The sequence below is a fragment of the Sinocyclocheilus grahami genome, unplaced genomic scaffold (assembly GCF_001515645.1).
Source record: "Sinocyclocheilus grahami isolate Dianchi unplaced genomic scaffold, SAMN03320097.WGS_v1.1 scaffold25.1, whole genome shotgun sequence".
NCBI classification, from domain to species: domain Eukaryota; kingdom Metazoa; phylum Chordata; class Actinopteri; order Cypriniformes; family Cyprinidae; genus Sinocyclocheilus; species Sinocyclocheilus grahami.
Genome location: NW_015505204.1, coordinates 318297 through 342655, shown reverse-complemented (window position 1 = coordinate 342655; position 24359 = coordinate 318297). Strand labels below are relative to the sequence as shown.

Sequence of the window (24359 nt, the reverse complement as noted above, 5' to 3'; positions counted from 1 at the left end):
AGTCTGAAAAGTTGCTAAATTTAGCAACAAAATTGCTAAGTTGGCAACACTGCACGGGACTGACATGAAGAGTTCAGCCTTCCCAGAAAGCACAGCACATCCGAAGCGGTCACACGCCTGCTCCAGTGTTTCCTCTGAAACAATGAGCCACATACCGTGCGCGTGCTGACTCACCTCCGAGTCATTTGTGTGAGGGAGGAGATATGGTTGATTTTCATGCTGTTATGAACTCTGTGATTCAGGTCTTTAGCCTATAGCAGTGGTCTCAAATTCAATTCCTGGAGGGCCACAGCTCTGCAGAGTTTAGCTCCAACCAGCTCGAAATCACACCTGCTTAGAAGTTTCTAGTGATCCTGAAGACCTTGATTAGCTGGATCGGGTGTGTTTGATTAGGGTTGGAGCTAAACTGTGCAGAGCTGTGGCCCTCCAGGAATTGAGTTTGAGACCAGTGGCCTATAGGGATGTATGTGGGGATGGGCAGATCGATCCTGAAGTATCGATACTTTCGATACTGATGTTGAATCGAAAAGATCGATCCTCACATATAAATATCGATTCTAATGTGCATTTTAAGCATTAATTTTATTTATTTAGCAAGGAATTTGGTGCATAGAATAAGCTTCTATGTGGAAAAATAGACTATGTTAGCGAATACTTGTGTAGGATTGAACACTTTCTCCTGCTCATCGGAACATATGCAAATGCTGAAAGACAGAACCAATCAATCACAGACAGAGTTTGCTGCTGACACTTCGCTCACAGTGCTTGGTCAAATAGGGCTGCGTTTCCCAAAAGCATCAGAACATAAGTAGCTCTTAAAGGTGACAAGTCATCAAAATCGGACTTTTCCAGGGTTTAAGTGCTATAATCAGGTCCCCGGTGCATCTACCAACCAAGGAAACGTGAAAAAGATTAACCCAGTAATTTTGTTTTGGGAAGCTTTTTTCTGCAAGTGTCTGAGAAAACTAGCACGTCTGATTTCTCTCACTTGGTGACGTGGCAAAGGGATCTCATTATAATTTTACCGCCCCTTAATCTTAAAGTTTCCACCCACGGCGCCGTTATTGTGTTTTCGCAAGCGACAACGGTGTACCGGTTCTAATGCCATGGCAAAAGTTTGAGCAAAACATGCTAACTGTTCTGTCTTTGACTGCACAGACGAGCACAGAGCACTATTTAAAGTCCCAGTCTCAGAGGAGACAAGAGAGCAGTTGATTTATTGATTTATTTACTGTATATTGCTGCTGCCACACAGATCTAAAATAAGCATGCGATTTATTTCCCAGCTGTATACCTTCACAGACATAACTGACTCGTGTGCTTTTAACGTAAACTTGTGTGCGAATGAGAACTTAGTTTAGTACTCGCATGCTGTGACAGCCGCTTTCTGTTCCTGCGCTCAGAAAACCGTATATCAGAAGTTTAAACTCGTATGGTTTAAAACGCATGATTTCAATGCGATAAACATGATAATCAGAAACATAACAGATGTTTTTAGCAGGTATGAGCTGTAATGGCAGCTCTATTCTGGAAAAGGGGGCGGGGAGCAGCAGCTCATTTGCATTTAAAGAGAAAGGCCCGAAAAACAGCATGTTTCTGCTTCCACTCAAAATAGGCATTTTCAAAACGATATAATAAATGATCTGTGAAGTATTTTGAGCTGAAACTTCACAGACACATTCTGGGGACACCAGAGACTTATGGCGCTTTTCCACTGCATGGTACGGCTCGGTATGGTTTACTTTTGAGGGGTTTTCCACTGGGTACAGTACCTATTACCTGGTATTTTTTTTAGTACCACTTCGGTTGGGGTTCCAAGTGAACCGTACCGTTACCAAAACGTGACGTGTAAACTCTACTGATCACGGATTGGCCGGAGAGAATCGTCACTACCTGCTTCATTGAACTTGCGACACAGACACAAAAGAACCGCTAGATTTAAATCCGCACCGCAAACAAAGGATCGAACGCAACTGTTTTGAACGAGGGCACCTTTTTTTTAACAACCAAAAAGTTTTGTTGTCTGTTGCGGAAGTACAGACGTTCCTCTCGTTGATAGCAGAGGAGCGGATCCAGCGAGAGCTTGATGGGGCGATGCGGAATGAAAATTTTTTTTTTTAGGAGTCGTGGTAGTAGAGGTGGCGCAACTATAACGACATGTGAATAATCCCGCCCACTCTAAAGCGGTACTGAACTGCAGTGGAAACGCAAACCGAGCCGAACCATGCCGTGCCGTACCGAGCCGAGTCGTACCACGCAGTGGAAAAGCGCCATTATATTACATATTGTAAAAAGGCATAATATGTCTCCTTTAGGAAACCATTGCCACCACTGGTCTCTGTGATCAGCTTAGGCTCACGATGCATTTGGGAAACAAAGCCCAGATCAGTGCTTATCAGATGACAGAGAAACAATTATTTCACAATAAACAAATTTCACAACTACTCAAAATGTTGACGTCAATAAGATTTAAAAAAAGAAAAGGAAATGAATACTTTTATTCAGCGTTTATGGCCATTTTACACACATTTTGCATAAAGAAAAATGGTTTTTAAAAATATCTTTCATAACATAGTTGAAAATTATCTTTGTATAAAAAAAATGAAAATTGATTTCTGGTTAAAACAAAAATCCCACTCTTTTTGTCTTTTTATTTTTTTTAAAACAGGACTTTTTAAAGTCCCGATGTCCTCTACAGAGCAAAATTACCCAAAAAGTTTGCGTAAATAAAATTTAAAAAAAAAAAAAAAAGGAAATGAATACTTTTATTCAGCAAGGATGAATTAAATTGATCAAAAATGCAGTTATTTTGAACTTTGTTCATCAAATTATGAAAAATGTATCACGGTTTCCACACAAATATGAAGTAGCACTGTTTTCAACATTGATGATACTCAGAAATTTTTTTTGAGCAGCAAATTATATTAGAATAATTTCTGAAGTACTATGTGACACTGAAGACTGGAGTAATGATGCTGAAAATTCAGCTTTGATCACAGATGCATTTTAAAATATATTAAAATATAAAAGTTATTTTTAATTGTTATATTTCACAATATTGCAGTTTAACTGTATTTTTGTTCAAATAAGTGCAGCCTTGGTTAGCATTGTTAGACTTCTTTCAAATACATTACAAAATCTTACTGACCCCAAACTTTTGGACACTATAGTGTACATGTAATATTTATTTTCATTAGGCTAGTTTGTGCAGGTAAATTTATTTAAACTAGTCGTTTAAAGTTCAGAAAATCTGTCGGGAAAAAAACTGCTAAAGTTTCACCTTTAGGGGTACAACAGTCTGGCAGCCTTTTACAAAAATGAACCATGGTTTTACTACAGTTACCACAATATTTGTAGTAAAACTGCATTAACCTCAAATTTACAATGGTACAGGAACATTATTTTAACCATAATATTTGTAGCAAAAACCATGGTAATAATAATTAGAGGTCGACCGATATGGGTTGTTCACTGGCTGATGCCGATGCTGATATTTAGAAATCAGGGCAACCGATGACCGATATATGATGCCATTTTTATTTTTTTTTGGCTGATATGTTTGGCCGATTTTCTTTCTTTTTTTTTATTTCTCTCATAAAAGTCAGTTTGAGCAAATGATTGTTGCAGGGTACAAGATAGTAATAGTTGTAGTAGCCCAATTTAGAGTGATAATACATGGCTCAAAACTTAAGCACCTTCTCAAAACAGTTCTGAAGGATGCTTTTTGTTTATGTTTGCTGACAGACACCAGTGTTTACCACAGACTGCAAATTAATTCTCTGCCAGCAGGAAGCGCTGCTGGAGCAGGAGATATAGCGGTTTCCCCGGTAAAGGCTGTAATCAAATCAGTGCTGCAAACGCTACTTTATCAGGCATTACAGGAAAGACGAAATGAAAATGACATCGAAGCTTTTCTGAAGACAGTCGGTTCTTTTCAAAGATACATTCATATAAAAACACCCGCGCTGTATTTTAATTTTGAAACGTGAAGTGCGCATTTTATTCAACAAAGTATAAGCCTTTTGGAAAATCTATTTGTGGCGGTCAGTTTTGATATTGTGACAAGCCACCACAAATATGCGCCTGCCTATAAATCGGCCTAATTTACTGCACAATCTGCCGATTAATTAAAATTAAAAATGCCAAAAATCGGCCGATTAATCGGTCAACCTCTAATAATAATAAATTTTAGTACTTATGTAACACCATGGTTATTTTTCATGAGGTTCCCTCAAGGGTACACCTTTGTACCTTATCTAACCTTAAAGCATGCATACTTCTATGGTACTAATATGCTCTCTCTTTTAGGGGTAGAGTAGGTGCACCTTTGAGGTTACTGCCCCAGTAAAGAGCTAAAATACAATTTTAGTACATTTAATTTCTGACAGTGTAAACAAAAAAGGCCTATGAAATGTAAAAAAAAAACATGGCTTTCAAATATAATGTTGAGTGAGTATAATGACTGATTTTATTCTTTTAATAATTTAAAAGATCAGTTTAGTTTAGAGGTATCGATATCGACGATACTGGGCTTGAAAATATCGGTATCAGACAATAAAGAGGTAGATGCATGTGTTTATGAATGTGTGAGTAGTAATAAAGTTTATGCGTTATGAGTAATAAAATTATGTATACATATACATTCGAAAAGACATTTTTAGAAGCTAAAAAAAAATCATATTTGTAGACTACTATAAGAATAATCAATAACGATGGATTAAAAATGAAAAACTAATCAGTTACTATGTTTAGACATGGATTAATTGCTATGAATGTTTGTTTTCTTTACTGTATAATGTTCAGCAATTATGGTAGATTTACCAAAAAAAAAAAACATTGATACATATAAAATTAGAAACAAAATTAGAAAATCACTTAAATGACTTTTTTATAAGTAAAAATTCATGTGTGTGAATGTAGACTACTAATATAATAATTTTAAAATGAATATAATAGAAAAATAATATAATACAATTAATAATAAAAAAGTAAAATTCTGAATGTAAATAAAATCACACACTCACAAAAAACACTTTTTGTAATATATGAATATAGGCTGGGACAAATAGAAATGAGCTACTGGCACAACTGGACAAGCAGAAAAATGCCTGCTTTAAATCAGGGTGAAAACGATCAATGAAGTCATGGATCCTGACCTCTTGTGCTTCTGTTCTTGTGTCCTTGCAGCAGTTCTGTGGTGTTTTGGGTCACACATTTATGGAGTTTCTGAAGGGCAGTGGCGACTACTGCCAGGCTCAGCACGGCTTTTATGCAGAGAAGTGAACGGCTAGCCTTGCTACCTCATCAGAAGAGAGACTTGTGTCACAGTTTTAACGTTGGCGGGATCGGGCTTGGAGAGCAGGCGTCCACAGCAGTCGGTGGTTCTGGATGGGGTAAAAAAAATCTCTTGAAGTTCACTGCCCTCGTTGGCCCTACGTCTTCACTCTCACCAGAGGACCAGCCTTGTTTTCTAAGGTTTTTATTTTTGCTATTAATCCCGCCCACCTCTGGGTCATACCTTTTTTCTCCTAATTGTATCCGACAGATTTTCTTTTGTTATTGGAGAGAGTTTCTCCCATTTTTCTTTAAAAATTTTAAGCTATTTTGAAAAGTCAAAAATGGCTCGTATGAATAGACCTGCCCCAGTGGAGATCACTTACAAAAACATGAGATTCCTCATTACCCACAACCCCACTAATGCCACGCTTCACAAATTCATTGAGGTGAGTGTTGGTTTAAATGGTCTGAACACACTAAAAGTGTTGTTTTGGAAAGACGATTATAAAAACCTCATAATTACAACTGTTCATAATTACAGTAACTGCAAAACATCACTTACATGACATTCCCTCCCATCCATTAGGAACTGAAGAAATATGGGGTGACCACGGTCGTTCGAGTGTGTGAGGCCACGTACGATGCAAACCTGGTTGTTAAAGAGGGTATTCAGGTTCTGGTAAGTCCACATGAACCTCTTCACCTTCATGAAAATTAATAGAAATGTCCGTTCTTATCTCGGGTGATGTTTCAATGCTAATTTTTTTGCCGTTGTGCAGGATTGGCCCTTTGACGACGGAGCTCCTCCTCCTAACCAAATCGTTGATGATTGGCTAAATCTTCTTCGGATTAAGTTTAGGGAGGAGCCAGGTTGCTGTATTGCAGTGCATTGTGTTGCAGGCCTTGGAAGGTAATTTTACAGGATTCAAGATCATTAATACATAAACTATTAATAAAATATACATATAAAAATATGTTCTGAACTTTGCATGGAAATCTTGGTTGTTTTCTTTCCCACAGAGCCCCAGTACTGGTTGCTCTGGCCCTGATTGAGTGTGGGATGAAATATGAGGATGCTGTTCAGTTCATCCGACAGTGAGATAACCTTATATATTTTTTAAATAATAATAATAATAGTAAGCATGTGATCTCCATTCTTAAAGGGAAATGTTCATTTCACTTTTTTTTTCAGAAAGCGCCGAGGAGCATTTAATAGCAAGCAGCTCTTCTATCTGGAAAAATATCGTCCCAAAATGCGTCTTCGATTCAAGGATTCCAACGGCCACCGCAACAACTGCTGCATTCAGTAAAAGCTTGCATATGAGCCTTTCTCAAATATGTAATGGTGGTTTGGATCTAGCATAAGTAGTTTGTTCTCTTAGTTGGTAACTGTGAAAATACCGTTACAAAAATTAAAGGGATAGTTCACCCAAAAATGAAAATCCTGTCATCATTTACGCACCCTCATGTTGATTCATTCCTGTATGTTTATTTCTTCTGTTGAACACAAAAGAAGATCTTTTGGAAGAAAAAAATTTTGATGGTCCCCATTGACTTCCATAGTATTTTTTTTTCCCATACTATGGAATTCGGTGGGGACCATTACATGTTTGGTTACCTATATTCTTCAAAATATCATCTTTTGTGTTACAGAAAAAAGAAACTCGTACAGGTTTGGAATAACCTGAGGGTGAGCTCTGATTTTTGGGTGAACGATCCCTTTAAGCTTATTTCGTTACAAGTGTCCCTCTCCCTTCTCTTTGTTTTATGTATTTCCTGTGGAGAACCTCTGTCAGCAAGGTAAAGTGCTTGTTTGAACATTAGCTTAGTGTCTTGCAATTAAGTTTATGTTGGTTGGTGAAACATGGTCAAATCCCACCTCTGCCAAACACGTAGTATGCTTTATAGCCTAAATGGTTCAGTCTATCTGTAATAAATGCCTGCCTCCAAAAAGATCTAAAATAACTGTCTTATTACAGCAGAAAGATACCGTCTGGTGGAGGACTTCTCAGTGGCATTTGGAGAGGTTTCTCAGTGATGCCTTTTGCAGAAAAAAATCAGGAAGAGAGAAAAAAAAAAATAGAGGAAAATAAAATCTCTTTACATAAATATATTGAAGGGTGGGGTTCTAGTTTTTGTTGTTTATCCAAACTTTGTTTACCTATTACTGCCATGTCAATAGTGTGATGTTTGTGTTTTGGCTTAAAACTGGACCTCAATGTCTGCAGTATTTTTATGCCTTTTTATTTGATGTGCGTAACTTAATATTTCAATACTTGATTTCTGTGCGGTATTTGATTGTGTACTGTTAAAGCACCTATTTATATCATTGGATATGTGTTTTAGTATAGCGAGAGACAAGTTGCTACAAGTTTGCCAATTTGAGAGTACAATAAAGATACACTGAAGGAACATATAGCCTCTTCCAAGCTTGATTTTAACTTTTAAATTAAAAACATGCAGCACTTTATCAAAATTCTTTTATTTTCCTCCCTTTTCACAACTGTTGGTGTCACATCAATCCTTTCAACAATAAATAAAGAATATAGAAAATTCCTAAGTAGTTTTAAGCATCAAGACCTCTCCCCCACTGCAAAGAACCACATACATTTTCACAAAATCTGAGAATGTCTCTCAAGGTTAAAACAACCCGAAAACGATTTAATAAAATGCTTGCAAATAATTTAACAATGCAATATTGACAAATTTACAAAGTTTAGGACCCCTTCTGATTTAAAGTCCTGTTAACAGCCTTTAATGTGTAAAGTGACCAGGTCATGACGGCATGATTTTCCATACTGTATGCATCCAGGACCTAAAGAACACAAAGTATATTCAAATAAAATTGAATTAGAGCATGCATTATTTGCAAGCTATAATTGAATTATTTATGGGGCAATTTAGGTTTATTTTGATTCTTAAAATAAATATTAGAACTACAAAAGTAGGTCCTAAAAAAATTATCTTTGTTAAAGGGGACTGAATGAAACTGGGAATCCTAACATGAATTGATCCAACTTCACGCTGCTGTTTGACAAGTACAATCGCACCTGAATATACCATCAACACAGAAATCTCCTCGTAGAGGGAGTCACTCCATTAGTCTCTCAAGTTTCCCTGTCCAGAGACACTGGGCTCTGATGTGTGGCTCACTGATGGTTGTCAGCTCATAGACCATCTGGTCCCTTCATGTTGGACTCTTTGATGGACATCGGACCTGCAACTGCTTGAAGTATGCACTGAGATGACTCGCAGTATCCGTTTGGTCCAGAGGGACCAGGTGGCCCGGGCACACCTGGCATTCCAGGAACACCTGGTGGTCCTCTCAGACCGTCACGCCCGTTACTGCCATATGCTGGTTTCCCAGGCTCACCTGAGAGCAGTTGGACGAACAGGCCAGCAGTTAGAGGCATGATATTTAGAGATTTAAAGATCATTTAACATATAGTGATGAATGCAGTTATGGATATTAGATTAGCCGTTGGCCTTGCTCTTACCTGGGAGCCCTGGTGGTCCAGGTATACCTTTAGACCCCACCACTGTGGGCCCTCTATCTCCCCTGTCCCCTTCATCACCTACATTAAGGAGAATGCAAAGGTTTTACAGTGTAATATAGCATTTAGGGCTCTCAGCTAGTGCTTCATATCCCTAAAAAGAATCCCAGATTTGTTCTGGGAACAGGGAATAAAACAAAGCTAAATGACATTAATAAAATGCAGGTAACCTTATAATTAGTTATGATGCACTGCAAAAAAAAAAAGATTTTCGTTACGAGTACACATATCTAAACATTCTTAAATCAAGATTTACTTGAAAAGCAGAATGACAAGATATCACGTCTTGATTGCCTTTAATGTATGCATATATATTTTTACTGGAAAAGATGTTGTTGACATCAAACGACATATGGCCAATTCATGTTCCACAGTATCGTGGCACATTGGTGAATTATATAATAATTTCTTACAGTTGACTGCAAGCTCACATTCAGATCTACCACCATCCAATCAACAACTGGTGGACAGAAGTATATTTTTTCACAATAATCCATTTCACATGGATGTGCGTCACAATACAGAAGAAATAATTTTTTGGTACTTCCGTTTCATTGTTACTCTTAAGGATATTTTTGTTACTTTTCTGAGATCATTTTGGTACTGTTTTGTACCAAATGATGTAAAATATGGTTCCTGAAACAAAACTTGGAATGGATTTGGAATGGACACCACTTGGAATCAGTTAACATATGGGTGAAAGGTATTCAGAGCATTGTTATGAATTTAAATGACGTGTTTTATAACTTTTTTAGGTAGGCTGTTCTGCTGTGGGAGCAGTATATATTAGAGCTATAACCAAAAACAAATATTTTTGTAGTCTTGAGTAGCCACAGATTGGCTTACGTGAATGTCAAAACATGTCTACACTAAAAGCATGGTATTTCTGAAATCATTATTAAGCTTACGGTGGGATCACATAAAAACAAAATTTACATTTTGGTCCACTTTCCATTGTCAAGTGTAGTGTCAAGTAAGGCACAGCTCACATTGAAGTCGCTTTCAAACCAATCACTTTTCTGTTGGTAAACGTGGCAAATCTGTTTGACTAACTGAAAACCTTTGCAAAATCTGTGTGGGGAAATCTTTCACCCTCACAATGCAATGAGTCGAACATTGTCTTTTTGTACCTTTGTGCCCTTTCCTCCCCATGAGCCCTGGGGGGCCTTTGAGACCCGGCAGTCCTCTGCTTCCAGGATGCCCAGTGAAGCCATTGTCTCCAGCGGGCCCTGGAAGGCCAGGGGGACCAGGAGGACCTGGCAACCCAGTGATGCCCGACTCTGGCCTTGTCAGACTGGATGCCAACTGGGCAAGCTGTCCTGTGAGGAAAATGGAAAAACCATTCGAAAAACAAAAATCATTCGAATTTAACAACAAGTCGAGCTTCCATTTGTAGATATCTGTTTGAATATAAAAATACTGACCATGCAAAACCCTCATGCAGACCTGCTTGATGTGTTCATCTGTTGGTGTTCGGCCCTGGAGGGAAATTGTGGACACTTAAGATTTCCTTATTAAATGCATGTAGAAAAGACTAGAAAATCACTTTAGATCACATTGATGTAAAATTCCTGATGGTCTGCCAACCATTTAACAAGTTTAGTACAGAGAAATCCAGTTGGAATGACAGAAATAAAACTCTATGATAAAAGTTTCACATAAATAAGGCCTCAGTAATAAGATGATTAAACCGGCGTACTGTTCGTCCCTGTGCCCCAGGCAGTCCAGGTACTCCTCTGTCTCCTTGCATGCCTCTTGGGCCAGGCCCCCCTGCTGGGCCCTCTGGTCCATATTGGCCACGCCCACCCTCTGGCCCTTTATTTCCTGGCTCTCCTGGTTTTCCTGTCTGAACACAACAAACCATAAACACTGATTCATTTCTACAGAGGCCAGCAATTAATTTTCTTATGGATTAAAAACTTTGGAAATATATGATTTATACGAGAACAGTTGAAAGATTTTAATATCTCCGAGATACTATTCTAGTTTTTATTAATATTTAGAATACATGTACAGTGGGGAAAAAAGTATTTAGTCAGCCACCAATTGTGCAAGTTCTCCCACTTAAAAAGATGAGAGGCCTGTAATTTTCATCATAGGTATACCTCAACTATGAGAGACAAAATGAGAAAAAAATAATAATAATAGTGGGAGAACTTGCACAATTGGTGGCTGACTAAATACTTTTTTGCCCCACTGTATATATATTTATTTATTTTATTTTTTATTTTTTTCATTTCAAGTACATCAAATTAAACTAAATGAAAATGAGAAATGTTCCTTTGGCAACTAGCTGAAATAAAACAAATGTACGTTTTTTGTTAATATTGTATTTTATTTCAGTTAACGTTTAAGTTAACTTTCATAGGATAGTTCTAGAGATCACCACAACAGCATCACTTCTCAAAGCAAACTCACCGATCCTTTCTCGCCTGGCTCTCCCTCATCACCCTGGCAAAATGAAATGGACATGGAGTTTAGGATCAGCAAGGGGGTCAAGACCTGTTCCTGAATACTTTAAAACCAATACATTCAAAAACATTAAAATATCTCTGCTGTTTTTACTTACAACATCTCCTTTTTCTCCAGGTGTTCCCTCTTCACCAGGTGGTCCCTAAACAAACATGCATTACATGCATTAGAATATAGATCTAATTATGTATGTTAAATATTATAAAACTAAAATTTTACATATTAAAAAATTGTTGGCTTACTTGCTCTCCTTTTGGACCAGTGAGACCAACAGCACCCTGAAGAATGATAAAAAATAAGATGCTTTTAAGGTGCTTTTAATCTTCAATCTTAAACATGGCTATGTAAAATATAATGATTTTAATTTTTCTTTAATTATTCTTGTTTCTGAAAATATCGGTACACAGAAAATCTAGTTTTAAAGATCCACAGTAAAGAGAATAATGTTTGTAACAGAGCTTATTTCTCAAATTCTGAAATTCACATGATCTCACCACTTTACGTTTTTAATTCAGTGGGTGAATTAAACATATTTAACCCACATTAAAATTAATTCAGTCTCATCAGAAAAATACAGGAAATTAGCATTTTTTATTTAATTTAGATTTTTTTATATCAGGCATTTAATTTATATCACATGAAATTGAAGGCCAAATTTCATTATAGGATGTAATACCAAGTATATTTACTGCATACTGCACATTCTGGCCATTTTATGCATGCATACATTTTCATACTCTGCACAGTATAGTAAAATGGTATGTAAACAGAGTGTTAATGTTAGTAAGTTTTTCTGATCATAGACAACTTTTACTAAATTATTTTATAGGTTATTCTGCATTTTGAATTGACTGGCAGTTTCTGCTTTTACAATCCTACCCTGTCGCCTTTTTGCCCAATGAATCCAGCAGGCCCTGGAAGACCAGGAAGGCCCGGATCTCCTTTAGCTCCCTGTAAAATACATAAACACACAGACGCGCATAAATAAACACAAATTCATGAACACTGGCCTGTGCCCGTAGCTGCTTCCCAAACCACATCTGCCCTAAAAAAAACACAGTCGACAGCTCAGTGAGCAGGGTGCTGGCGGGGCACGTCACGTGTGTGGATGGATGTGGACTATGATTAAGCCTGATGCCCTTCGCTGGCTGCTTGAAGGAATTCCAGCAAGACAAAGGGCTCATTCAGCCCCCCGTCTTGCTCTGAATATCCCCTTCCCAAAGAAAATACCCCCAGCTACTAGGCCTCAATAACAACAGGCTAGTCATGCCCCTACCAGCCGATTACTGTACTAAAGCTCAGCACAGCTTTCTAAGGAGACTGCGTTACAGTTTGGAGCACTATTAAGCTCCTCAGCATAGAAGTAAAAACATAGGACAGGAATCCAAGAACTAAGACCAAGTGAAACATGTTTCTGATTGTGTTCAATTTGTTGTGAAACATCTAGACAGAGTTGTAGTACAGCAATGCAAGTTTAGAGGTACAAGTGAGTCACTGGGTCCCAATATTGTTCTCTTTTTAGTATTTTTTAAAGCAAGACACTACAAGCAAAACCATTATTTTTTTCATGTACTGGTCAATTTTGAAATTCTGGGCTGCTTTTCATACCGTGTGGTTCAAGACTAGTCGAAAGAAGACATCCAAAATACGATTTTAAGTCTTTATTTTGCAATTCTTAATGTAATCAATAGACAGGTGTGTGGTTTTCCTAATCAAGTCCAATCAGTATAATGAAACACAGCTGGACTCAAATGAAGGAGTAGAACCCTCTCAAGGATGATCAGAAGAAATGGACAGCACCTGAGTTAAATATATGAGTGTCACAGCAAAGGGTCTGAATACTTAGGACCATGTGATATTTCAGTTTTTCTTTTTTAATAAATCTGCAAAAATGTCAACAATTCTGTGTTTTTCTGTCAATATGGGGTGCTGTGTGTACATTAATGAGGGGAAAAAATGAACTTAAATGATTTTAGCAAATGGCTGCAATATAACAAAGAGTGAAAAATTTAAGGGGGTCTGAATACTTTCCGTACCCACTGTATATATATATATATAAAAAATTTTTTACCCTATTCACCTGGGGTGTCTAGTCTTAAATGTTTAAATGTATATTATAAATGTATATATAGAGCTTATGTTCAAGTACAAACTAAAATATTTACCATGTAGCATAGTTTTCTTTCTGTAATATTCTGATTAAAATAAGATTAAAAGTTCAAGATGAAGTGATTTCAAATTGTGTGTTTCATAGACAGGAAATAATATTTTAGCCTGTCCCAAATGGTAACCTCAGCTCATGCTGCCCTGCTTCTACACTTTGCCCCATGGGTTGTTGGGTAATATGCTGTGAAGTCCATACTGAGCCTAAAAACCTAAAACAAAATCTAGTGGACACCATTCAGAGAAGTGTGTGCGAATGCAACAAGACTTCCACATCAAGTGTGCCACATGGGACAGGACCATGGAGAGTTTAAGGGATGTTACCCTTGGAATTTCTGTTCTCATCTTCCAAGGATTTCTCTTCATCTTTCAACTGTCCTTCATCTATTTCGGCATTTTTGTCTGTCCTTTGTATCTCCAATGCCTACGAAGCTTTACTCAGGAGTGTTATTATTGTCTAAATGTGTCCTATAGCATCTTTTATGGTAATATAATGGAGGGTTTAACTGAATTGTGATTTCTGATAGCTCACCCTTGCACCTGGCAAGCCTGCAGACCCATAAGGACCTCTCACTCCTCGTTCACCCTTGAGAAAAAGAGAGAACATTATAGAAGTGACAGATTTCTTTATATGGCACTATATGATGTAAGAGGAAATATACTCACTGGCCCACCTCTTGGTCCGACTGTGCCCACCTCTCCCTGCTCGCCACGTTCACCCTGAAATCAAAACATCAGAAGATGTTTATCCATCCATGGACCTGTAAGCTGTGGTGAACAAATGGATAAATGTGACTCACTGTTTTTCCATTATTTCCAATCAGACCTGCCACACCTGGATCACCAGTATTTCCCTGGAGCAAAGACAAAAATAAAGGTTATCCATCCTGCTAATGGACACTAGAGATGCACAGAGCAGTCGGTTTTTGCTCCAAACATGCGATTAGCAACCAGTTTTTTTTTTTATCCTTTCTAAATTCCAGTCTTGTACACAAAATGCATTGCAATCATTTCGCAAAGTGTGGAAATATAACAAGTCTGTAAAAGGGATGTTAACAGAGACCAGAAACAGGACATGCTGAAGATGGACGCAAAGAGGAGAAAGGAGAAAACACTGTAGCAGGCAGATCAAGCTCACTGTGATGCTCGAAATATTGGAAGAAAAATATGAATGTTGAATTGGGGGTGGGGGTTCACAAAAGTTTCAATGGCATTTTCTTTTCATCTTACATCCATATAATGCCTATTAAAGTATGTGTTTTGCTTTAAATCTTGAAATTATACAATCCAATTGAAATAAAAAATAACTGCTTGTGCTATATGTATGTAGCATCTTTGGATCGTGATTACAAAGCACCTTTAATTTCAAATGATAATAGAGCAAATAATCGGTATCAGATTCATTCTAATATGCTGATTTCATGGTTCTTATTATTATTGATTATATAAGATGCACTCTAACAATTCACACTTGAATTACCTACATTTGCACCCATGTGGCCTTTAGCTCCTGGAATGCCTGGCAAACCCTGAAGGAGAAGAAATTATCAAAAATACAAGCCATTCCCAGTCATCTCACAAGTAGATATCAATGCATACTAATTGAATATCGAACAGGGGTCAAAGGTCAAACGCACTGGAAATCCCTGAAGTCCAGCCTCACCAGGAGAGCCAACTTTCCCAGGAAGACCCTAAAACAATACGCAGATAAACTTCACTACAGAAAGAGACAAACAATTATTTTTCTCTGCATACACAAATTAAAGTTATTACCTTCACTCCAGGCAGTCCTGGAATACCGTCACGAGCATCCACCCCAGGCAACCCCTACACCACAAGAATGTTAAATTTCAAAAAGATACAATTTTATGGTATAATAAGTCACTTTAGGATAACACAATATGTAATAGCATCAATAACACTGCAGCACAGTTAACTTACAGTCTCTCCTTTTGGTCCAGATAAACCCATAAGTCCCTGCAACCCCCGAGGTCCCTAGAAAGAAGAAGCCAGATTAGAAATAAAAATGAGCAAGCTTGCTGAGTCTTCTTGAACTGTTGATATGTCATGATAAATACAATGCATGTGTAGTTTTGTTGTTTTTATGACAACTCACCTGAGCTCCTTTTGGCCCAGTCTCACCTACTTTTCCTCTCTGACCCCGATCACCCTTTAAAAATGAAATACAATATAAATCTACAGTTTTTATTTCATGTGTTCATTAACAAAAACAAATCAACCAACAGCTTGTAAAATATAAACAAGGACCTGTAAAGTTAATATTAACATGAATATAAATGAATATATATAAGTACAGATATTTCAAAATGAGGTTAAAGAAGAAAACTTTGTAGTGAGTTGAAGGGTAAAATTCAGTCATTTTGATTTTGCCACTTACAGGAGCACCCTGAATACCCTGAGGGCCCAGGTCGCCAACATTCCCACGAGCTCCCTAATGGAGAAGAAATTACATTTGGTCATTTCAAAAGATATCATTGTTATTGTTTTAGATATGAAGACCTTTTGACCCTCACCCGGTCCCCTTTAGGGCCCATCATCCCTGTGATTCCTCTGAGACCCTGTGGACCCTATAAAAACAAAACAAGCAAACAAAGAGATGTTGAGTGACAGTACACTAATATCTGACATAAAGAACAATAGATTTTCAGATAGATTTTTTTTTTTTACAGGAGTTCCTTGTGCACCTGGCTCTCCAGGTGCTCCCTGGTCTCCTTCTTCACCCTGTAAGATGTAATAGAAAGGAAACAAAATTGCACATCCAGACAGGATCTTAGCAATATTTGTTGCAATAATTATTAAACATACAACAATTATTAAACATTGTGCTAATTATTTGTCAAAGTGAAGAACCAGAATCACACCAAACTTGACTTATGCAACTGTCACCTTATGTCCTTGTCTTCCTGGTTCACCTGATTCACCTTTGACACCTTTGTGGCCCTGAAGATGAACAAAACACCAGAATGAACAATACTTGTTTGAGCATCCAGAAACTGTGAATTAATTGAATTAAATCTAATTTAAAAGTTACCTTCATGCCTGGAAGACCTGTGTGACCATTCAGGCCAGAAGTACAGGCATTTGCACACTGAGAAACATAACAAAGACCGATCAATTAGCATAAACTGATGCATAAGGTGATTCTTCAGTTAAAAATTTCGCTTAAATTATTGAAAATATTTCATACTATGTTTCATCTCATTTAAACCATGTACATGTCAACCTGTCATAAACCCGAAACTTCAATTACATTTTTGTATAAACTGTGATGTTGTGGGTTTTTTTTTATATTGTTTGTGATGGTAATGACATTTTTCTTTTTTCTTCTTTTTTTCCTTTCCAGAGGGAAAATACAAACAGAGACCCAGACATACATACTTTCTCAGAAAGATAAATATATAAATAAATAAAAATACATACATACACAATAATGTTACAATTCTGAAACAGTGTTATTACAGAGTATGTATGTCTTCAATCTTGAAAACCAATTTCTCAAATGTTACATATGCATTATATTCTCCTCCTCTTAACAGCAACTATATATAATAGAACAACTCCTTACAACTCATACAAAAGATTGGCTTAAAAAACTGTTACAATTCAAGAAAATTCTGGGCATACTGGTTTAATATAGTCCATTTATTTATTCAAATTTAGGAAAAAAATCTTCCATCTGAATTCTTAATGAAAAAGATATTGTGTATTTTATCGATCCATTCTTCAACTGTGGGTGACTCTGGCTTTAACCATTTTTAGTAATTACTTTTTTACTAGCTGCCAGAAGGATTAACAACAGTTTCTTATCCTTATTGTTCCACCCATCTAGGGCAATATTAAGTATAGAGATTCACAAGTAAAAGCAATCTCTTCCTCAAAAACAGCTTCCAAGTTCCTTTTAATCTCTTTCCAATACGGGGTTAGTTTCTGACATCCCCAAAAAATATGATAATGTCCCCACATAATCTCCAGCAGCTAGTACCCTTCCCTGGGTGTTTTGTGTGTGTGTGTGTTGGTGTGATAAAAGAACCTAATAACATTCTTCCAACAAAGGTAATGACATTTTTCACTTTTACTTTTGAGAAAACACAAGTCTTGTATTTTCTAACAGCAGGTTAGCTAAAAGTCAAATGCATTTGAATTTATAAAAATAAAAGGAAACGCATTGTTTCTCTATGAAAATCTCCAATAATAACTTCCAATTCCCTAATAACCATCTATAATAGGAATGCTTTTGAAAAAAAATTATTGTTGTCTACAATGCTTGGGGATAGTCTGGGTAAGGAACAACTAATTTAACAATTTAAAAATCTCTATTAGGAAAACCTAATTTAGGAGACACAGTACAACTGTTAAAAAATGTTATTACAAAAAATAATTTAAAATTCTTTAAAACATTTAAGTTATTACAATAATTTAGGAATTATTGGGGGCGTGGTGGCTCAGTTTTAAAAAAATTATCCTAATTGAATAATCGAATCCAGGCTAAATCTCAGCAGAGTATAAGAGTCCTAACATGTGATGACAATGTTGTTGGAGGAATAACCAAGAAGCTGAATCAACCTATTTATACAAAACTCAAAACACAATCAATCTAAACAAATATAGCACAACTACGGTGGCCGAGAAGTGCTAAACAAATCACAATTCTGAAAACAAAATAACAAATTACAAACGCAAATGCAAATGCAAGTCTAAAAAACTAAATAACAATTCAGAAAACACAACAACAATTCAGAAAACATTATAACAAGTCAGAAAACACAACGACAATTCAGACAAACCGGAAGAGGTAGGTATAGTTTGATACAGTGCCATTGGTTTGGGATTACTCACCGCTGACTGGACGAGACATCTGTCAATCAACGTATACAGGAAGAACCAGCCGAAAAACAGCAGAGTCGTGGTAGAAAGTTCAGAGATGGTATTAAAGTAGCTCAGTTTAAATGTATTGTATGAATTGCCCTTACTCTGGAATAAAAAATGCGGAGTGTCTATTTACATTTAGTTAAAAGTGACTGTAACACATCAGCTCCAGTGGTGCAGATGGTTGAGCACTTGACTTTGGCTTTTTGACGCGATTGACCCGGATTCGATCCCGCCTTTTGCCGAACTTTTTTTTCCTCCCTTTTCAAATCTTGTATTAGCAATGGATTCTATTTACACTAAGTGAAAATAGCAGTATTTTTAGCAATATGCTATTTACACTAAGTGCAAATACCTATTACACTATGTTAAAATAGCAGGATTTCTAATATCAAGTATACTACTTGTTGCAAATAGTGGCAATTATCTGCACTTCAGTATTGTAGTACATTATACATTATAATACAATAATAACGTATTGAGTGTAAATTATAATTTTAATTATTAAATGGATGCCACATTATTGGTACAATAAAGCCCTCCCTACACCTACCCTAACCCTACCCGATACTTCATTTTCAACTTTTTGATTTTTTCCTTAATTTTTGTTGAAAATAAATGCCTTTACGATGTGATACGAGATTTGAAAAGTTCGACAAAAGGTGGGATCGAACCCCTGATCAATCGTGTCAAAAAGCCAAGGGTACACACTTAACCATCTGCACCACTGGAGCTGATGTGGTATAATCACTTTTAACTAGACAATAGTTAGACAATTACTAGACACCCCGTATATTTTTATTCCAGAGTAAGGGCAATTCATACAATACATTTAAACTGAGCTACTTTAATACCATCTCTGAACTTTCTACCACGACTCTGCAGTTCTTCGGCTGGTTCTTCCTGTATACGTTGATTAACAGATGTCTCGTCCAGTCAGCGGTGAGTAATCCCAAACCAATGGCACTGTCTCAAACTATACCTACCTTTTCCAGTTTGTCTGAATTGTCGTTGTGTTTTCTGACTTGTTATTTTGTTTTCGAATTTGTCATTGTGTTTTCTGACTTGTTATAATGTTTTCTGAATTGTTGTTGTGTTTTCTGAATTGTTATTTTGTTTTGTAGACTTGCATTTGCGTTTGTAATTTGTTATTTCGTTTTCAGAATTGTGATTTGTTCTGCACCTCTCGCCCACCGTACACAACACATATATGTGTTGTTGATTACAGAAGACTGCAATCAAAAATCTGAATAGCAAACACCAGGTTTAATGCAAAGGTAACCACATTTGAGACTTGAGGATACATACCAGCTCCTTACCATCCCAGACTCCAGGAGGGCCCTGTGGATAGAAGGAATATAGTTTTGGAGCCATTTATGAATCGAGGATATCAGTGAATGATCATAAAATTTCTAAACATTAATACTTACTCTGGGCCCTGCCAATCCTGGCGCACCAAAAGGACCTCTCGGTCCACGGCTTCCCTTTACAGCAGAATCAGAGACAGATACTCAAATTTATGATTCATCTATTTTATTTTAATGTGTTTTTGGATTGTTTAAGGTGTATAATGGAATAACATTACATACAGGAGGTCCAACTTTGCCCAGCTCTCCAGGTAATCCATCTTCCCCATCAGCACCCTTCAGTAAAAAAGGAAAACAATTAAAGAGCCTAACTGAATAACAAATATAATAAATAATAGTCAAATGAAATATTATGCACTTACAGCTTCACCATCCTCTCCAACACCCTGTTAACAAAGTAACAGATGTGCAATGATATAAAATTAGCAAAGAAAAAAATCAAACAAAATGTGCATCAGGACTGTATTGCAGCATTGCATCACAGAATGGACCAGAAGGTCATTGGCCTGAACTTTATCAAATGACCAAATGCTTGCAACAGCTCAAAGTGGGTATAGCCATCTTATAATAGATGGTCACTGTTCAAAAAGATATATTTATGCATAATAACAAACTAACTGGACAGAAAACATCTCTATTGAGATCTGATTATTCTAGCAGCACACTTAAATTACAAAAGACCAATTTGTTTCAATAAGTGTGAAAAGAATTTGAATGATTTACTTACAAGGGCTCCCCTTGATCCCGGCTCACCAGGTTCACCCTAATAAAGAATAAACGTCAAACCACAGTGACCTTTAATGATTCAGAGTTAATTCTTTAACTTATTCAAATGAAGCATCAGTAATTATAAATTACAGCCATTCACAATAAAGACCTAATAATTTAAAAACACAATGATAATGTGCACTTTCACTTATTATTAAGAGAAAAGTGGAATAATAAGAGGAAGTTTAAAATTACTTTCTGTCCAGGAGGGCCAACAGGGCCAGGGTCACCACGGGGCCCAGTCAAACCCTTAGAAAGACAAAACCATCTATGAGCATGGACTTCACTTTAACTCACTGCAGATCAAATGTCTGTTAGTTTATTCACTGATCTGACAACCGCTGAACTCATAGTAATGTGATATAACTGCTTTAATTAAAATTTTGCTTAAATATTTAATTTTGATAATATTGTATGAAAAAAATTGCATGAAATTAATTAATTGCCTCAGACACACACACATCGACATCCGACAAATAAATTAAAAAAAGCATTTTTTAAACCAATCTGAAATTACATTTACCAATCCCGACTTTGACAAGTAGCAAACCCCGCCCACATTTTCTCTTATATATGTACAGTGGACCGATGCAGGTACCTGTATTCAACACTTTAAGGAAAACAGGAAACATATCTATATCTATAAATGATAGCCACCAACATAACTTATTTGCATCAGTAATAATACAACCATTTATGCAAAAAAAAGCAAATATATGCAACCTACCATTCCTATTCCTAAACTTGAGCAACTTGTCTCCTCAGTCCCCAGACGTTTGCAGACTGTTATAAAAAAGAAGAGGGGATGCCACACAGCGGTAAACATGGCCTTGTCCCAACTTTTTTTTAGATGTGTTGATGCCATGAAATTTAAAATCAACTTATTTTTCCCTTAAAATTATACATTTTCTCTGTTTAAACATTTTGATATGTCATCTGTTGTATTTTGAATAAAATATTGAAATTTGAAACTTCCACATCATTGCATTCTGTTTCTATTCACAATTTGTACAGTGTCCCAACTTTTTTGGAATCGGGTTTGTATATTATCTACTTCATATATTGTGGATTTGGTATAATTAAAAGGGTTTTTTTTGTACAAAGTAACGCAAAGAAATGCAACACAAGATATAACATCTTTATATATTGCTGACTTTTTAAAGTAATGCTTACATAATAGGTTACTCTGCTAATCAATCAATAAAAATACAAATAAAAAAAAAATCTGTTATTTTATTTTAGAAAATAAAAAATATTTGTAAAAATCTGTTATTTTTTTCTTGTTTTCCAGGGGGAAAAAATATTTAAATGTCCTATAAGGAAGATAAACAAGATACATTTACTTACGAAGCAAAACTGAGGTAAAAAGATATTAAAGCTTGTTTTCATTCCTGCTTTATAGAAAATATATTTGCCAGGAGTGTAAGAAAAATCAACTTAATTCATGATATAGTCTCTGCAAGTAGTCTCCTAATTTCTTAGATTCTGGTTCTCACTTAAACATATATGAACTCAAGACAAAAACACTGATAAAGAAAAAGATTTTTGCTCCATTAAGCCTTTTACATAAATTATGCAAAAGTCATGCATCATGCAAAAGTAGTATGTTACATTATTGTTACAAGACCTCATCACAATGCTGTCGTCTACAGAACATTCTAGCACATTTTGTAGGAAATTCGATGTACACAAAAAAGTTGCATGTGCACAGTATACACTACCATTCAAAGGTTTCATTAGGCAACATTTTATCATTTTTTAAAATAAAATTCAATAACCAGTAATATTGTGATATGTGATTATAATCAAAACGATTCAATTTTAATATACAAAAAAAAAAAAAAAAATTCCTGTGATGGTGGTCAAGTAACATTTCTTATTATTATCAACGTTGAAAACAGTTTTGCGTTAAGCCTTTTAACATAAATTATATTGCTAGCTAAATTATAAAGCTCAGGGGAGCCACAAAGGAGTTGGTGTACTTCGGTTTAATGCTCAGTTCAGCAGACAGTTCAGCTCCCGTGGCTCTGTACTCATACAAAAAGGCCTCTGTCATCAGGAAGCCAATATGGGGCTCTCCCTGCTTTCTCTTTTCTCTCCTCTCTGGTTCTTTTTTCCATCCAGGAGCTTTTTTTCCACTCAGTCAGACCCCTCCAATGCAAACTACACTCACAGGCTCTGATGCTGCAAGTGCTACTTAGAAAAGAAAAGCTGATTGTATCCTGGTTTCTAGACCTTTACAAAAAATAAAGAACAAGACTCACATCCGCTCCTGGTTTTCCTGGAAGGCCATTTAATCCATCCTTGCCATTGTCCCCATCAGGGCCCTGCAGAATTCATCAGATTAATGGATTGCAGCACATCATTTCAGCTATGCTGAACTCACTTTTGTCGAGAAAAAGATGAATACTTACTGGGGGGCCATCTGGGCCAGGGCCAGGTCCCCTATCACCCTGAAGTCATACAAAAAACTAACTGAATAACTCAAATAAAAGTCATTATTCGAGGCTACAAACAAATACCAATTGTGTATAGAATGCAAGCTGAGAAATCAGAGTGTCTGAGAAATCAAAAAGTAGATCAAATGATCGATATGTGACTCACATCAATGCCGTCAACGCCATGAAACCCAGCAGGCCCTGGAGGTCCAGGTGGCCCTCTTGGACCAACTGGCCCCCTCTAAAAAAAAATATATATATATATATATATATATATATATATATATAATAATAATAATGAATAAAAGCATAAAACATCTCTTGTTCAAAATGTATCCTGAAATCCCAGTAGTTTAGTCTTCAGAACAATGGAGTCATTGAAGGTGCGACTGATGCTGTGGTCAGAGGTATCACACTGGCTCTCTTTTATCCTGGGAAACTGATAACAGCTGTGCACACCTGGACCCGCTTACTGAAATAACTTCCATATGCCAAGCCATGTTCTGGCTCTGATGCTTGCAAATTCAGACACATTTAATGGAGAAACTTGGCATCAATTAACACGAGAAATATACGACATACAGTTCAGAAAAGTGCATATGTGAACAATTTTTGTGTTTATTTTAATCATGTCTGATCAAAACACATTCCTTTTCTGTTTATTAAATGTTTCTGTCTCTGTATTTTAGAATTAGTTATTTAAAAAAGCATACAGTGACCCAAAACACCTACACAGTCCATCTCTACTGCAAAAGAAAGCCCTTGTTTCCTACCTGCGCAGAGATGATCAGGACCAACTGCAGGGAAATCAGCAGCAGGGACGCGCGGAGGGTCCCGGCGTGCGCCATAGTCCCTTTAGGCAAAACAGTCCTTTTTAGGAGATTTGTTGGGGTTCACGGGTTTTCTGTCAATATCCCCCAACTAAACCTCCACACCATCTCCCAGTCTCTCGATGTAGTTTTAAAAAGTCATGTTTATTCATGAGCTGTGCTGGGAACTGGAAGGTGATTGGACAGGAGTTCAAAGGTTTGCGTAAAATAGGCGTGGCCAAGGCTCTGGGTACCTGCTGTGGGTACCGCACGTAAACAATGCATCTACCGCTGTAGGGTCATATTTTAAGCGTATTCAGCTTTAATAAATTACATTTTATTTTATTTTTTGCCAGGCTGTCAAAGTATTTCAAAGGTACAACTTCGTACAAAAATTAAATATGGTAACACTCCGCCAAGATTCCATTGTAACTACAATACTGTTTTATGCATAGGAAACATGGTATTAGCGAGCTGTTGTCTGAAGAGAAATTAAAACAAGTGAAAATGAAAAGCTTTTTAAACTGTTAAACGAGATTCCAGATGTTATGGCAGAGATTTTTATATTTACTTTGCAAGGGACAGTAAAAAAAATGCTCTTAATAATCAGGTAAATAATCGATC

General features: G+C 36.6%; 3 protein-coding genes and 1 long non-coding RNA gene across 6 annotated transcripts in view; 2 read left to right on the top strand and 2 right to left on the bottom strand.

Annotated features, from left to right (window-relative positions):
* LOC107563521 (lengsin-like) overlaps window positions 1-278 on the bottom strand; it is a 10537-nt gene extending 10259 nt beyond the window's left edge. Inside the window, exon 1 of the mRNA XM_016248436.1 lies at window positions 175-278. The gene's annotated coding sequence lies outside the window, so the exon portion shown is untranslated. The remainder of the gene's footprint in view (window positions 1-174) is intronic.
* The window catches only part of LOC107563655 (protein tyrosine phosphatase type IVA 1-like), a 10868-nt gene extending 4129 nt beyond the window's left edge, over window positions 1-6739 (top strand). For 2 of the 3 annotated variants that reach the window (XM_016248593.1, XM_016248584.1), the window contains exons 2-7: window positions 5188-5475; window positions 5591-5723; window positions 5864-5956; window positions 6057-6187; window positions 6298-6372; window positions 6470-6739. In XM_016248593.1, the coding sequence (XP_016104079.1) occupies window positions 5270-5475; window positions 5591-5723; window positions 5864-5956; window positions 6057-6187; window positions 6298-6372; window positions 6470-6587 (756 nt within the window). In that variant the 5' untranslated portion in view covers window positions 5188-5269 and the 3' untranslated portion in view covers window positions 6588-6739. Of the gene's footprint in view, window positions 1-5187; window positions 5724-5863; window positions 5957-6056; window positions 6188-6297; window positions 6373-6469 lie in introns of those variants that run through there. The other variant, XM_016248600.1, reaches the window with a different exon arrangement.
* A 62-nt stretch (window positions 6740-6801) lies between these two features.
* On the top strand, window positions 6802-7689 carry LOC107563729 (uncharacterized). Its single transcript, XR_001606136.1, has 2 exons — window positions 6802-7077; window positions 7257-7689. It is a non-coding gene; the product is annotated as an uncharacterized lncRNA (long non-coding RNA).
* col9a1a (collagen, type IX, alpha 1a) lies at window positions 7518-23905 on the bottom strand. The gene is made up of 32 exons (XM_016248409.1): window positions 23700-23905; window positions 23093-23167; window positions 22903-22941; window positions 22753-22815; window positions 20684-20737; window positions 20448-20483; window positions 20083-20106; window positions 19943-19996; window positions 19784-19837; window positions 19662-19694; window positions 16519-16575; window positions 16374-16427; window positions 16155-16208; window positions 16001-16054; window positions 15865-15918; window positions 15583-15636; window positions 15408-15461; window positions 15240-15293; window positions 15104-15157; window positions 14951-14995; window positions 14267-14320; window positions 14133-14186; window positions 13999-14052; window positions 12183-12254; window positions 11546-11581; window positions 11401-11445; window positions 11250-11282; window positions 10531-10677; window positions 10256-10310; window positions 9962-10150; window positions 8775-8852; window positions 7518-8650 (listed from the first exon to the last, which is right to left on the bottom strand). Exons 1-32 carry the CDS (start codon window positions 23772-23774, stop codon window positions 8445-8447), a joined length of 2064 nt encoding a protein of 687 aa, XP_016103895.1. The 5' UTR covers window positions 23775-23905; the 3' UTR covers window positions 7518-8444.
* Window positions 23906-24359: the final 454 nt, after the last annotated feature.

Coding starts and splice junctions, on each gene's coding strand:
- col9a1a (XM_016248409.1), bottom strand. CDS start 23,774: ATGGCGCACGCCGGGACCCTCCGCGCGTCCCTGCTGCTGATTTCCCTG. Junction 23,168..23,699: donor TCCTGATCATCTCTGCGCAG/GTAGGAAACAAG, acceptor ATTTTTTTTTAG/AGGGGGCCAGTTGGTCCAAG. Junction 8,651..8,774: donor TGGACCACCAGGGCTCCCAG/GTAAGAGCAAGG, acceptor AACTGCTCTCAG/GTGAGCCTGGGAAACCAGCA.